General features: G+C 44.6%; 1 protein-coding gene across 2 annotated transcripts in view; it reads left to right on the top strand.

Annotated features, from left to right (window-relative positions):
- Window positions 1–14,696, top strand: part of LOC140428291 (AP-1 complex subunit gamma-1-like) — a 263,950-nt gene that overhangs the window by 138,888 nt on the left and 110,366 nt on the right. For both annotated transcript variants that reach the window (XM_072514604.1, XM_072514603.1), the window contains exons 11-14: window positions 2,928–3,041; window positions 5,939–6,079; window positions 11,837–11,891; window positions 12,001–12,123. In XM_072514604.1, coding sequence (XP_072370705.1) covers window positions 2,928–3,041; window positions 5,939–6,079; window positions 11,837–11,891; window positions 12,001–12,123 — 433 coding nt within the window. The remainder of the gene's footprint in view (window positions 1–2,927; window positions 3,042–5,938; window positions 6,080–11,836; window positions 11,892–12,000; window positions 12,124–14,696) is intronic.

Raw genomic sequence — 14,696 nt, 5'->3', positions numbered from 1 at the left:
TGCTCTTTGCCACTACTTTTGCCCTCCCCGGCAACCCTTCAGTTGCTATTCCCCTACATACTATTTACATGTAAGAAACACTTGGTTGGAAAAACAGGTTTGCAGAGGACGGAGAAATTGTCCGCCCACTCAGCCCATTGACCACAGGTTGCGAGAGTGCTCGCGCTCTGACACAGAACTTTTGGAATGTCTTGTCTCCACAAATGGTTGTTTAAAAAAAAAAAAGAGGGAGTCACATAGGGTGACGATTATAATGGGAGAATTGATGTTAAGGAGACACAGATATACAAGATATTAAACAACACGATAATAACAGACACTATGCTTGTTCCCTTAGAGAGATACAAAGACACTCGATGGTGAAGGAAAACCAAAACAAGATGAAGATGACCCTGATGATCGGCATCATGATCGGTGCTGGAACAGACCAATTGCGTGCGTTACCTACCTCCACCCCCCTCACAACCACCCAGCATACACACCCAGCCACTGATACACCCACATGGTGTGAGAACCTCATCAAGTGGTATTCCCTGTACTACACAGTGGAAGCCGTACGAGTAATAACCATATTGTACAGCGTCATTCAGACAATTAGATTGCGGAAATGGAGACGGAGAGCCTCCCGCCCCCCAGTATATACATTCAGAGCCCCTTTCCTCGGACTCCAGCAGACCCCATCCTCTATCAGAACCTTTTCTTTAATAAATTCCACAGTTTCTGTGAATAAAGTTTATTTTTCTGTGTATGCAAGTCTGTGATAGGAAGAAATGCGATGCTGCTATCGGATATTTTTTGTATTGTAACATAAGTTTTTGATTGTAAATAGCAGCATGAGTGTAGTCTAGTTAGAGGTTCCCCTTTTTACTGAATGTTAAATAGCCCCCTAGAGATTCTTAGACACGTGTTGTTTAGCGAAATTAGGTAAATGTTTTTGGACCCATAGGACAGAGTAGGGTAGAAACTGTCCTTGGTTAAGGGCACCCGGCATCCCAAGAGAACAAAGAAGACCCAGTATTGTGATCCTTCACGCTTTGCGTTATGGATCAAGAGGACGGAGTGTAGCCATCTGACATGGCCACTTCCAACTAAGCACAGAGCAACTCGCAAAGACTGATGGGTAAAATGGACAAGCCAAGAGTCAGGCAGGTTCTGAGCCTGAAATGCATATTCGTCAGCAAAGTCCAGACGGTATCGCAACCCCGTCCCATTAGCATGTTAATCAGGCCGATTAGCAGGTGATGGCCCATCTCTCCCAACACAAAGGACTGGTACTCCAGCTACCGGGACAGTCCCAGACATTTCGGCACCACTCCCTGTCCAAGGGAAACACAAACAACGGGCTCAATGACCGCTTGAGACACGCCCAGTCATCCAGATCCCCGCCCACTTATTGGCTGAGGAATCGAACGGAGTGATCAGGAATCACCCAATTAGCAAAGCCCAAATCGAAGGACCGCCCAAAAGAGCGCAAAAGTATAAAGGAAGAATTCGCCATATGCGCGCTCTCTTTTGGCCTTGGTACCCTGGTAACGGCCATTGCCAACTGCAGCAACACCAGAAGCAAGTTAAAGTTCAACGCCCACTACCAGAAGGCCAAGCCCAGCCGAGCAGCAGTTACCACTTCGAACCCAAGAGATCCTGAACAGCGGCCACTGTTTCCTGACCTAAGCCGGGTGCCCGAAGTTAAGTACAGGTTGTCTTAGTAATAGGTGTAGTTGACGAGTAGTGTTTATGTTGCAGGATTGATTGTCTGTAAATAAAGTACCCTTGACCTTGAACTAACTAACTGATGTTTGGCTCTTTAATCGATAACCGGTTGAAACTTGTGGTGGTATCATTCGATACCTGGCGACTCTTAGCATTCGGACATAGACAATATAGAAAGAAGGCAAATTCACTGATTGCCCTAATTGGAACAGAGCCAGAGTAAAGAGAAAATGCACAACAGTAGGAGCATCCATCCCCTAACTTCCCCAGTCTGGCCAAGCCAGGCAATGCCTCGGGGAAGGGAAATTTGTCAGCCAATTTGTATGATGTCAGATGCCTGGGAACATTTTGTGATGCTGCGATACAGGCAAGGCCCAAGTGTAGACATGATCATGTGTGGAGTAATTACCTAACTTTCGATTTAATGCATGAGAGCAATTGGATCCAACGATTTAGTCTCTTTCTACACACAACTTTCCTCCTCTTCCATCTGTATTCCTTTAATAGTTAGACTTGATTAATCCAATAGGAATTCAGGAGAAACGTCTTGCGACAATGTAGAACACACTATGCCACCACATGGAGTTGTTCAAGTGAGTGGAAGCTAGCTAAGTATACAAAGGAAAAAATAATTGATGTAGATGTTAATGGGGTGAGATGAAGTAAATCGTGTAGGAAAACTGATGGAGTGTAAACGTCAGCACAGACTGAGCCTGCCAGCCTGATACTATGCTGAAAATTGTGTAGGGTAAGACAGACATTTCTCGGGTGTTTAAATACAGCTGGGTACTTGGTAAGCTAGTTGTTTTCACTGAAATTATGGCTCCGTAGACCACCCTATACAGGACTAAAGTTGGCTCCTCTCCATGTTTGAGAACTCCTCCAAAATTATTATCCTTCCATTTAATAACCGAAGAACACCCAGAATCTAACTTGGTTTCCTTTTTTAAAAAAAAAATCCAAATGCAGGGTGGCCCTTAGTTTACTGTAACTCAATGATTTGTGTTCCCAGCATTAATGTGTGGAATTTATTTTGTTGAGTGGGCGGTTCCTTTTTTTGAGCGAATTTCAGTCTTGTATGACAAAAGTCTTGTTCCTGTATTTTGAGCATATGGTTGTTTTGTGGGGCTATACAACTTCTCCTTTCTAAAACAGTTTATTCTTGTTCCAGTAAGTAAATGGCTTATGCTTGAGGCTTTTATGTTCTCTCGCTGAAGGTACGTTGCATTGACGTCACTGTTGAAGATGGTGCAGACAGACCACAATGCGGTTCAGCGACACCGGAGTACGATCGTGGACTGCCTTACAGACATTGATGTCTCCATTAGAAGGTGATAGTCAAATGACTTGAAAAGCAGAACTTGACCTATTGATAATGGGTTAATTTTAGTTTCTCCGCCAACACAATCGTTTGACAGGCTGTTGTTTTTTGGTTTCAGTGAGAAGATGTGTGTACATCTTCAGAACGGTTGTGTGTTTGAGCTGGAAATCTTTCCACTTACAATGTACTTTCTCAGCACCAGCTTTTTTTCCTATTATAACTGATTATATTCCTCCTGGAGTAACAAATAGTAGTTGTTTTTCTCTTCCTGCTGCTGGCATACAGGTGCCCTTTGAGTGCTTTGCCCATGCGCCTTGTTGCTAATGAGCGAACTGTGATTGCTAGCAGACTACTTGGTCATAGAAGGCATCACAGAACACTTTTTTTCAAGCAGGAGTAATCATATATTACGCTGGAGTCAGCACTCTAGCTAATTTCACTCTTCCTTCAATATCCCAACAGATTTATTTTAAGTGTCTTCTGCCACTTTGCCTGAGATTAGATAACTCATTAGAGACGTGGAATTGAACCTGACACCTCTGAGCCTGCATGGCTCAATTTCACCCTTTATTATCAACAGAACTCTGGACAAAATGCAAATAAGTAGGTTATATTTGGAACTTTGCTGAATTTACCTCTCACCAGTCCCCTCCAGCTGCACACACTTATGCCTGTAATTGGTTCTGTTTACTTGTGGCCACATCTCAGCACCCCCAACTATTCCTGCTCGCCTGTTTCATTATTTCCAGCAAACCTATTTATCGTATTTTAAATCCAATCTTTTCGTAAATCAAAATATTTACCATTATCGATCCCAATTTTAGCATACTCAATAGCAACAGACTTTAACTGTTTCGATCTGGTCTGCTCACAAAGCTATGTCTCAGAAATTAAAGCAGTGTCACCAAATACTCTGAATTATATACGACCTCTTAAATTATAACTTATTTTGGAAGGTCAAATTAGCAATCAGTCACGTAAGCGATTGTTCCAAGGAACAAACTTTATTAGTCCGTGTCACCCTTGGATAGGGACTCCCCATTATAGACACTTGGATCACATTTGGGATGTCAGTGAGACTTCCTTAGCACTGGCCTGTACAAGATACCTTTTGAAATGATTTGAGTCAAGACAAGCAAATTGAGCAGGAGAGGACAGAGTTTAACAGTGCACCAGTGGATAACGTCCATGCAAGGAATAGTGGTTTAAAAAGGTCAAAAACAGTTTATCTGATTGTACGGCAAGTAAACAAACGAGTGCAAAATAGGTTTGATCTAATTGCCATTACAGCACAGAGACATGGCTACAAGGCAACCAAGGGTGAAAAATAATATTCTAGGACTGGCAACAGTGACCAGGGGCTGGTTTAGCACAAGGCTAAATCGCTGGCTTTGAAAGCAGACCAAGGCAGGCCAGCAACACGGTTCAATTCCCGTACCAGCCTCCCCGAACAGGCGCCGGAATGTGGTGACTTGGGGCTTTTCACAGTAACTTCATTGAAGCCTTCTCCCTGTTTCTTCTTTCCTTGCCACCCATAGATGATTAGGAATAGGTTTTCCCCATGGAAAATTTCCAGAGACATTTTAACATATGACTTGCTCAAAATCCCTCATGTTCATTTTAGGAAGTCCCACCTGCAGAGTAACGCTCACCCTACAGATTTGGACATAAATCACAGTAAAAAGTCAGTAAAGTCGCCATAGTCCCAGATGACCATGGGCTGCTTTCTCGTTTGATGGGGGGAGCTGACTGGTGGTGATTTAACTTGAGGATCACCACACATCAGGCAAGGAGCAAGTTTGAAAAGGCGGGTCTCCATGAATAACCTCAACCGGTATGGGAATTGAACCCGTGCTGCTGGCCTTGCTCTGTATCACAAACCATCTGTCTAGCCAAGTGAGTTAAAACAGCCCCCATCACAGTAAAGCAGCTTTCATAGAATTTCTCATGATTGCTGTCATATGGGTAAATCCAAATAGCAAGTTATCAGCACCCTTTCCAAAATAAATGGTATGGAGAATCCATCTAAAATCAATGGAACCTTCTGGTAATCCAGCCACCGATTTGACAGACGGTAAGGATGTTAATCTGATCTCTCTCCATACATTAATAAAAACAGGTCTGTGCAGTTGATCTCAAAGATCTAAATGGCTTGGAAAAGCATACTGACAAGCTTAGAGGTAGAGTTTGCTCACCAAAGATCCAAAAATTTGTAGAAAAAAAGGGGAAGTCAGAACAGATGCACAGGATATGGGGGCAGTCAGAAAAGACTTTCCTTCCTACTTGCCTACCCTTTGTACGGTCATTTCATTCTTCAAATGTGTGTCACCCATGCTTTACAATCAAACCTATCCAATCTTCCATCACAGGGTTGACATTTGCGTTTGCTATTTATTTTTCCATTTGGCTTCAAGGTAAAACTGACAACTGGGATTTTGTATAACAAGAGAAACAGACTGTACAATTGGTGTCATACTTTGATACTGTGCATGGGCTTTCCAGAGGCAGCCCTGCAAGGGATGTATATCATTCAAAGAATGAAGTAGACTCTGCAAAGAATTTAAACACTCTTCGTTGCTTTGTAATCATTGCCATGTTCTATGCACTGTTCTATTCCAATAAAAACACTGAAATTGCTTGTTAATAACGTGCAATTAAATGGAAGCCATATCTTGGTCTGTTTTTCCTGAGCTTTGAAGGAAAACTTGTGAAAATTGCATCAGAGAAAATCCTAAGCATCCTCTAGTGGCAGGAAATGGTTTTGGAGCACATTGCACCATCTACCATTAGGCTTCAAAAATCTTGTTGAGGTCCATACTTGTTTAACTCAGAACTGAATAGATATTCTATAAATTATGTGCCTCCTTCCAGTTTTAATTCAAATCTTTTGGTCTTTGTCACATGTAGGCGTGCAATGAATCTGTGCTTTGCCTTGGTTAATGGCAGCAATGTCCGAGGAATGATGAAAGAGATGCAATACTTCCTGGACCACTGTGACACAGAGTTTAAGGCTGACTGCGCTTCTGGAATATTTCTGGCAGCAGAAAAGTAAGTGAAGGAAAGGAAATCGCAATCCTAGCCAGAATCCACTGTTTTGAAAATGCTGTCCCTGTTTTTTTGCTTTTATATCAGCCTGATATACTCCAAAGCCAGGATGCAACCATGGAATATTGGTTTGTTTTTGATCTAAGTGTGCAGTCATCTGGTAAATCTTAGCTAGTATCAAATTAATATGCAGCTTTCAATTTTAACTCGTTAAATGACATTCTTTCCCTTGATTTCGATAAGTCCATTTTTAATTTTATTTGCCTTAAGTAAATCTCCAAATCCCTGTATTGTGCAAAACTATTTCTACCAAACCCAGGACAGTATATTGCCCTCCTCCGACCCCAAACAGGAGAGAATCCTCTCCAGTAAGGAATATGGCAGCACCATTGGGAAAGCTGAAAAAAAACCCTCTGAACAAAAACCTGCACCTGGAGTTACCTAAACATGTCTGTGTCTAACAGCCCAAATTTCTCCTTCAGCTCCTCCAAGCTGGCAAACCACACCTCCAAAAATATATCTCCCACTTTCTCCAGTAATTTCTCCCTCCATGCACAAACTGTGGCATCCAGCCGTGCCGGCTCACATAGGTGGTTCGAACAAATGGGGGAGCCAGCCTTGAAGCTGCCCCAACTTAAAATGCTGGTGGAGTTGCCTCCATATTTTTAGAGTGGCCGCCACCATTGGATTTGTTGAGTAAATCACACATAAAATATATGAATAGGGTGGGAATGGAAGGATACGGACTCCGTAAGTGCATACGGTTTTAATTTAGGCATGTACCATGGTCGGCGCAGCTTGAAGGGCAGAAGGGCTGTATTCTTTGTACTTTGCCAGCTCCAATGGAAGTGGTGCTGTTACCAATGCCCCCAATCACGTCCCCCTCCATGACTGCGACTCCATCTGAATCCAGAGAGCCCCGGGTCCCCGCAACACCCCAGCACCTCCGCATTAGCTGGCCAGTAATAGTACGGCAAAATTGACAACACACTGTCCCCTGCCTGCCTCTCCCTCTGAAGCTGCCACCTCCGAATCCTCTGGGCTTTACCAGCCCAATTAAAACCAGAAATAAGCCACATGACCTTTCAGAGACAGGGACACCGGGAGACACTGAAAGAAAAATAGAATATTGGCAAGATGTTCATCTTGACCGATTGGACCCGGCCTGCCAATGATGACGGGAGACAAACCCACCTCTGCAAGTCCGCCTTCACTCTACCCACTAGGTTTGTATAGTTCAACCTCCAAAGGTGCTCCAATTCCCCGCCACCTGGACTCCTAAGTATCAAAAGCTAGTCTCCACCAACAGAAACAGCAACCTCCCTGCCCTGATGCACCAACCACACAATATTCACTCTTCACTGTGTTCAACTTGTAATCGGTGAAGGCCCTAAAGCAATGCAAAATAAACATAATATTCCCAACGGATGACCCCAGGTCCCTAACGTACAGCAGACAATCATTACTGTATGATGACATCCTATGTTCCACCTCACCTCTAACCATCCCACTCCACGCATTCGAGGCCCTCAACGCTATGGCCAACGGCTCGATGCCAATGCAAACAACAAGGGAGACATCAGACACCCTGATACAACCGAAAGGACCTGGAGCTCATGGTGTTGGTATAAACACTAGCGAATGCAGCCGCATACAGCGATCGTCCCCACGACTCAAACCCAAACTTCCCAACACTGTGAAAAGGTACCCCCACTCCACCCGGTCGAATGCCTTCTCTGCATACAATGATTTCTGGAACTGGCTCAGCCATGGGGCTAAGCACCACATTCAGCAACCGATGCACATTCAACAACAACCTCCGCCCCTTCGCAAACCCCATCTGATCCTCCCCTACTACCTCCGAGAGGCCAGGCTCCAACCTTAATGCTAATACATTAGCCAATAAATTGGCATCCACGTTTAACACGGACATGATATGACTCACCCTTTGTGTGGTCCTTGTCCTCCATCAGGAACAGCGCAATTGACCTCTATACCAGTGTCCCAACTCCTCCCTGGCAGTGCCCCATGCAGAGGTGTCCCTGAGCCTGCCCAACAGCAACTGACCCAACTGATCAGAAAATTTCTTATAACATTCTACCAAGAACCCAGTGCCTTCCCTACCCGCATATGCTTCAACGCTGCCTGAAAATCCCCCAGGCACAATGGCGCCTTCAACGTTGCCTTTTCACGTTGGGAAACTCCAGACCTTCCCAGAAACTCTGCCAACCCTCATTTGTCCTCTGGAAGCTCCGACCTATACAATCCCTCATAGAAGGCTCTGAACACTCTATTCACCACCTCTGGGGCAGAAACCATCCTACCCTCCAAATCCTTAACCTGAACAATATCCCTGTCTGCCTCCTGCCGCCTCAATTGGTGTGCCAAGAGATGACTGGTCTTTTCCCCATACTCATACACTGTCCCTTTCGCCCACCTCAATTGCCGCAGTGTCCTATCCGTGAACAGCAAGTCAAACTGCATTTGTAGTTTTTTCCTGCATGCCAAATGCTCCCTGGTCGAGGCTCTCTCGTCCACCCGTAGAATTGCATCTATCAATTTCTGTTGTTCGTTCCTCCCTCCCTCCAGTGCTGCATGCACCTGAAACGCTATCTCTACCCAGATCACCGCCTACAACGTCTCCCACAAAATAGAGGGTGAAACCTCAATGCGTAAACTGCCATGGGACTACTCCCATCTCTTTCATAAAGGCAGGCAATACAGTTGCCGTAAGAAAATATGTTGGAAAATCTCAGGTCTGGCAGCATCTGTAGGGAGAGAAAAGAGCTAACGTCAGATCTTTTCCTCAAAGCAGTGTTAAAAGATCTTTCTTTCTCAAAGAACACTTCTGGAAAGCAAATATTCCTGAGTGCCAATGCTTTAACAGTGGGTTGAGAGTTAAAAATATATGTTTTTATTCCTGTTTTTCACTTTATACAGTACAAAATAATGAAGAGTAAACACTGTTGCATGCATAAAAAACCAACAACATAAAGTAACCCTTCACAAAACCTGAACCCCTCCTTTCCTTGTCACCCATCACCCCTTAACAACTAAGGTTTACCAATTCCTTGAAAAAAACCCAGAAGGCAGCCATCTCCAATAGAACCCTTCAATTGCACCCCTCACTGTGTACTTGACTTTCTTGAGCTATAGGAACTCCATTAGGTCTCCCAGCCACACCGAGGTACTAAGTTGAGATGACTACCTCCATCCCAGCATTACTTGCCTCCGGGCAATCAGCGAAGTGAAGGTCAGGACAAGTCCGATGGGTCTGACAGCCCAAGTATGGCCACTAAAGGATAGGGCTCCAACTCAATCTTCAGAATCGGCAACATGGTGCTAAAGGAGACCCAGGAACTCACGGGTTTGGGACAAGACCAGAACATTTGTGTGTGGTTATCTGGACCACTTGAACTGAGCTCGAATCTGTCCACTACCCCTGCAAAGAAACGACTCATTCTGAACTTGGTCAGATGCACCCTAGAAGTTACCTTAAGTTGAATCAAACCAAGCCTCGCATATGCGAACATGGAGTTCACCCTGCAAAGGGCCTCGCTCCACACCTAGTCATCTAATATCGGCACAACTCCTCCCACCTAGCCGTAACCCTTTCCACTGACACCGAATCTTCGAACAAAATCCGTCCGTAAATACCGGAATTCCACCTCTCCTCCTACCCTGCGAGTGAAAAAACCCTCTCCACTAGATATGTAGAGATCCCCCTTGCCCCGGGGAATGTCGGGAAAATCCGTTTCATGAAATTACGAACTTGAAGAAATCTGAATCTGAACCCGAGAGCCCAAACTTTTCCGTCCATTTCTCTAGGCTGGCAAACTGTCCCTCTTGGAACAAATCGCCCACTCTCCCCACTCTTGACCCTTCCCATCCCCTGAATGTGGCAACTAATCTTGGCAACTCGAACAGATGCAAAGAACAAATGAGAACCAGCTTCGACACTGACCCCAATTTAAAATATCTTCAAAGTGGAAACAACCACTGGATTTGACGAATACTTTGTCGGTGAGAACGGGAGAGAGTCTGTCACTAATGTCCCCAGATCTGACACCCTACATGACCTCAATTCTATCTGCACCCATGTAGCTCGCAGATCACTACACCAACCGAACGCTACCTCTGCATTAACTGCCCAATAATAAGATATCAGGCTTGGCAATGCCAGGCCCCCCAATGATATATTCTTGACCCTCCCAAAAATAGATTTAAGAAGGAAAACCAGACACTGGGACAGAAACAAAAATCATGGCAAAATGTTCATCTTGATCTGCTGGCCCCTGCCCACCAAAGAATGGGGAAGGTTATTCCAATTTTGCAGATTGGTCTTAACTCTACCCACCAGACTACTACAATTCAGTTTCCAAAGTCAGGCCCAATACCGAGCCACTTGGCCCCCCCAGGTATCTAAAGCTGAAACCGGCCATGCAAAATAGTGGCACCCCTAGATTGGCTCCCCTCCCGGGAGGGGGATCACCGGAAGACACTCACTCTTTTCCTAGTTTAGCTTGTATCTTGAAAAGAAGCAAAAGCACCTCAGTAGTTCCATTATATCACCCATGGTGCGGACCGGGTCCAGGTCATCGGCATACAGGTACACCCTCTCCCCTGATTACCCCTATCCACTGACCCACAGCCTTCAAAGCGATGGCCAATGGCGCTGTTACCAATGCAAACAAGAGGGGGGGGGGGGACAGTGGACACTCCTGGCTCGAACCACAATTTAGTTGAAAGTAACCCGAGCACATGGTATTGGGGCAAACACTAGCCAAGGGAGTTTTGTACAACAGGCATATCTAAAAAACAAACTTGGGCCCGAACCTCTCCAAAACCGCAAAAAGATATGCATTCTACCCTATCAAATGCCTTTCTGGGATCTAACGAGACGATTATCTCTGGATTGGGCCCCTCAGACGGAGAAAGCAATCGCCACACATTGGATGCCAATTGCTGGCCTTTGACAAATTCTGTCTGATCTTCCCCAATCACCTGAGGAAGACATGGTTCCAACCTCAGCGCTAGCATCGTGGCCAATATGTAGGTGTCCATATCTAGTGCCATTATCCCAGTCAACATTTCCACTCTGATAGGCGCAGCCGCATCTGCTGAGGTCAACTCCACCAACCACCTCCCAAGGAGCTACACACACACTCTTTGCCTCCTTTGAAGGACAACCAATCGTACCCTTTTCAACAGCCTTTTTCGGGGCTTTCAACATCCTTTTGGCAAATACAATTTGACGGATCGGGTTTGTTACCAATTTACCCGGGAAAAAACAAGGATCTTGGCAGAGCTACCTTGTGTGCAACCTTCTACACGCTACCACCGGTAGTCCCAGTGGATTGAGAGTTGATATGTTTTTTGTTGTTTAAGTGGGAATAAGATGGCTGTTAAGGGTATTGTATTTACTGTGTTGAGTAATATTGTTTAGAGTAATTGTAAGTGAATTTTGGTGAGGTGTTAAAGATATTTTAATACTGTGTGAGTAATAAAGTTTGTTTTAATATGCCATGTCCCTATTTCTTTGTGCAATCACTCATGGAGCAAGGTATCCTTTCTCCTCAGTCTTACAAATTAAAATAGAATATTGGGGTTCCAGTCCAGTATCCTGGACACTCTTAGCGTCTGGTCTGGGACTGTAATACTGGACACTGCAGCTCTTTCCTATATAAAATATCCACTATATTCTTTTCATTTAATTGGCTAAACACAGACACCTCATGTTATCCATAATGTTTTTTCCAGATATGCACCAAACAAGAGATGGCATATCGACACCATCATGAGGGTGCTCACCACAGTATGTATTGCCTCCGAACAATTTCCTTCAATTTTTGTTCCTTTAATTCTTAGAATGTTCTGGAATAAATTTCAGTGCTACAATGTGTTTATTTTCCTTCATTTCACAGGCTGGTAGTTATGTTCGAGATGACTCGGTGCCTCTGTTGATTCAACTCATCAGTAGTGCAAATTCCCTTCATACATTCAACGTGCAGAGGCTTTATCAGGCCATAAGGGTGGATATTTCACAGGTAGGTAATAAGGATTAAGCAGCTCCATTGCAAAAATAATGGTCTGTCTTGGATCAGAGTCAACATTAACAATTGGAACTTCAAAACTATTGATGTAGAGATGATTACAAAAAATCTGAACTAATGACACCTGCACTTGATGTGGCAAATGCATCTGTGTAATAGCCGTTGAGTGTGAGGAGTTTGATGTATGAGATATTTAACCCCGTTTTTGTTATCTATATTAAACCAACCAGAATAATGTTAAGCAGGCATTCTGCTCGGAAACCATTTAACTTGTAGCTTATCAACAATAACACGAAATGGACATCAAGCATCCTGTAATACTGTGCATGATGGAGTAACATGGTGACCAAAGTAATCATCTCGGTTATAATGGCTAGTAGAGGTCATGGGTTTAGAAGGTGCTGGTTGAAGAAGCCTTGGTGAGTTGTTGCAGTGTATCTTGTATATAGTACACACTGCTGCCACTGCATTAGTCACCATGAAGTGGAGATGCCGGTGTTGGACTGGGGTGAGCACAGTAAGAAGTCTTATAACACCAGGTTAAAGTCCAACAGGTTTGTTTCAAATCACTAGCTATCGGAGCACTGTTCCTTCCTCAGGTTCACCTGTGTTCCTGGTGTTGTTAGACTTCTTACTGCATTAGTGGTGAAGGAAGTGAATATTTAAATTGATGGATGGGGTGCAGATCAAGCAGACTGCTTTGTCCTACGTGGTGTCGAGCTTCTTGTGTGTTGATAGAGCCGCATACGTTCTAGGCAAGTGAAGAGTTATACCATAGCCCTAACTTGTATCTTGTAGGTGGTGCAAAAGCTTTGGGGAGTCGGGAGGTGAGTTATTTGCCACATGAGTCCCACCTTCTGACCGACTCTTGTGGCCATAGTATTTATTCGGCTGGTCAGTTCAGTTTTGGGGTCACTTGTAACCCCCAGGATGTTGATATTGGAGGATCTGGTGATGGTAATGCCATTGAATGTCAAGTAGAGATGGTTGAATTCTGTCTTGTTGCACACCGTCATTGCCTGGCACTTGTGGCACGAATGTTGCCCAAATATGCTGCATGTGGACATGGGCTGCTTCAGTGTCTGAGGAGGTGCAGGTAGTATTGCATATTCTGCAATAATCAGTGAACATCCTCACCACAGAGGATGGCTTGGCCAAGGACACTACTCTGAGAAACTCCTGCAACAGTGCCCAAGGGGTGAGGTGATTGGTCTCAAACAGCCACAATTATCTTCCTCTGTGCTAGGTATAACTCTAACCAGTGGAGAATTTTAACTCCTGATTCCTATTGACTTCAATTTTGTCCGGGTTCCTTTTTTTAATTTGTTTATGGGATGTGGGTGTTGCTGGCTGGACCAGCATTTATTGCCCATCTTTAGATGCCCCAACGTGGTGGTGAGCTGCTGCCTTGAACCACTGAAGGCCCTGAAGTGTAGTACGCCCACAGTGCTGTTAGGGAGGGAGCTTCAAGATTTTGACTCTGGGACAGTGAAGGAACGGCAATATATTTCCAAGTCAGGATGGCGAGTGACATGGAGGGGATTCTCCAGGTGGTGGCATTCCCAGTTATCTACTGCCCTTGCCCTTCTAGATGATGGTGGTCATAGGTTTGGCAAGTGCTGCCTAAGGAACCTTAGTGACTTCCTGCAGTGTAACTTGCAAATATACACACTACTGCCACTGTTCGGGAGTAGTGGAGGGAGTGAATGTTTGTGGATTAATAATCTTCATTAGTATCACAGGTAGGCTTACATTAACCTGCAATGAAGTTACTGTGAAAATGCCTTAGTCGCCACACTCCGGTGCCTGTTAGGGATCGCTGAGGGAGAATTCAGAATGTCCAAATTACCTAACAGCACTTCTTTCGGGACTTGTGGGAGGAAACTGGAGCACCCGGAGGAAACCCACGCAGACAAGCAATTGAGCAAGTTGCTTTGTTCTGGATGGTATTGCGCTTATTGCGTGTTGCACTCATGCAAGCAGGTGGAGTGTATTCCATTACACTCCTGACTTGTGTCTTTTGGATGGTGGACACGGTTCGGGGAGTCAGGAGATGGGTTACTTGCCGCAGAACATCTAGCCACTGGCCTACTCTGGTAGCCACAAATTTTTATATGGCTAGTCCAGTTCAGTTTCTGGTCAGTGGTAACCCCCAGGATGTTGATAGTGGGGGAAGATCTATGATTCAGCAAAGGTAAAGCCATTTAATGTCATGGGGCAATAGTTGGATCCCCTCGTGTTGGAGATGTTACTTACCACTTGTCAGCCCAGGTCTGGATATTGTCCAGGTCTTGTTGAATTTGAACATGGACTGCTTCAGTATCTGAGAAATCGCGAATGATGCCGAACATTGTACAGTCAATAGCGAACATCCCCACTTATCGCCTTGCAATGGAAGGATGGAGTATCATTGATGAAGCAGCTGAATATCGTTGTGTCTAGGACAGTACCCTGAGGAACTCCTGAAGTGATGTCCTGAAGGTGAGATGATTGACCTTAAATCACCACAACCATATTTGTTTGTGCCGAGTATGACTCCAACCAACATTCCACCTGATTCCCATTGA

The sequence above is a fragment of the Scyliorhinus torazame genome, chromosome 8, assembly GCF_047496885.1.
Source record: "Scyliorhinus torazame isolate Kashiwa2021f chromosome 8, sScyTor2.1, whole genome shotgun sequence".
Lineage (NCBI taxonomy): Eukaryota > Metazoa > Chordata > Chondrichthyes > Carcharhiniformes > Scyliorhinidae > Scyliorhinus > Scyliorhinus torazame.
Note: the sequence above shows the minus strand (reverse complement) of the source record. Positions and strands in the feature narration are given on the sequence as shown.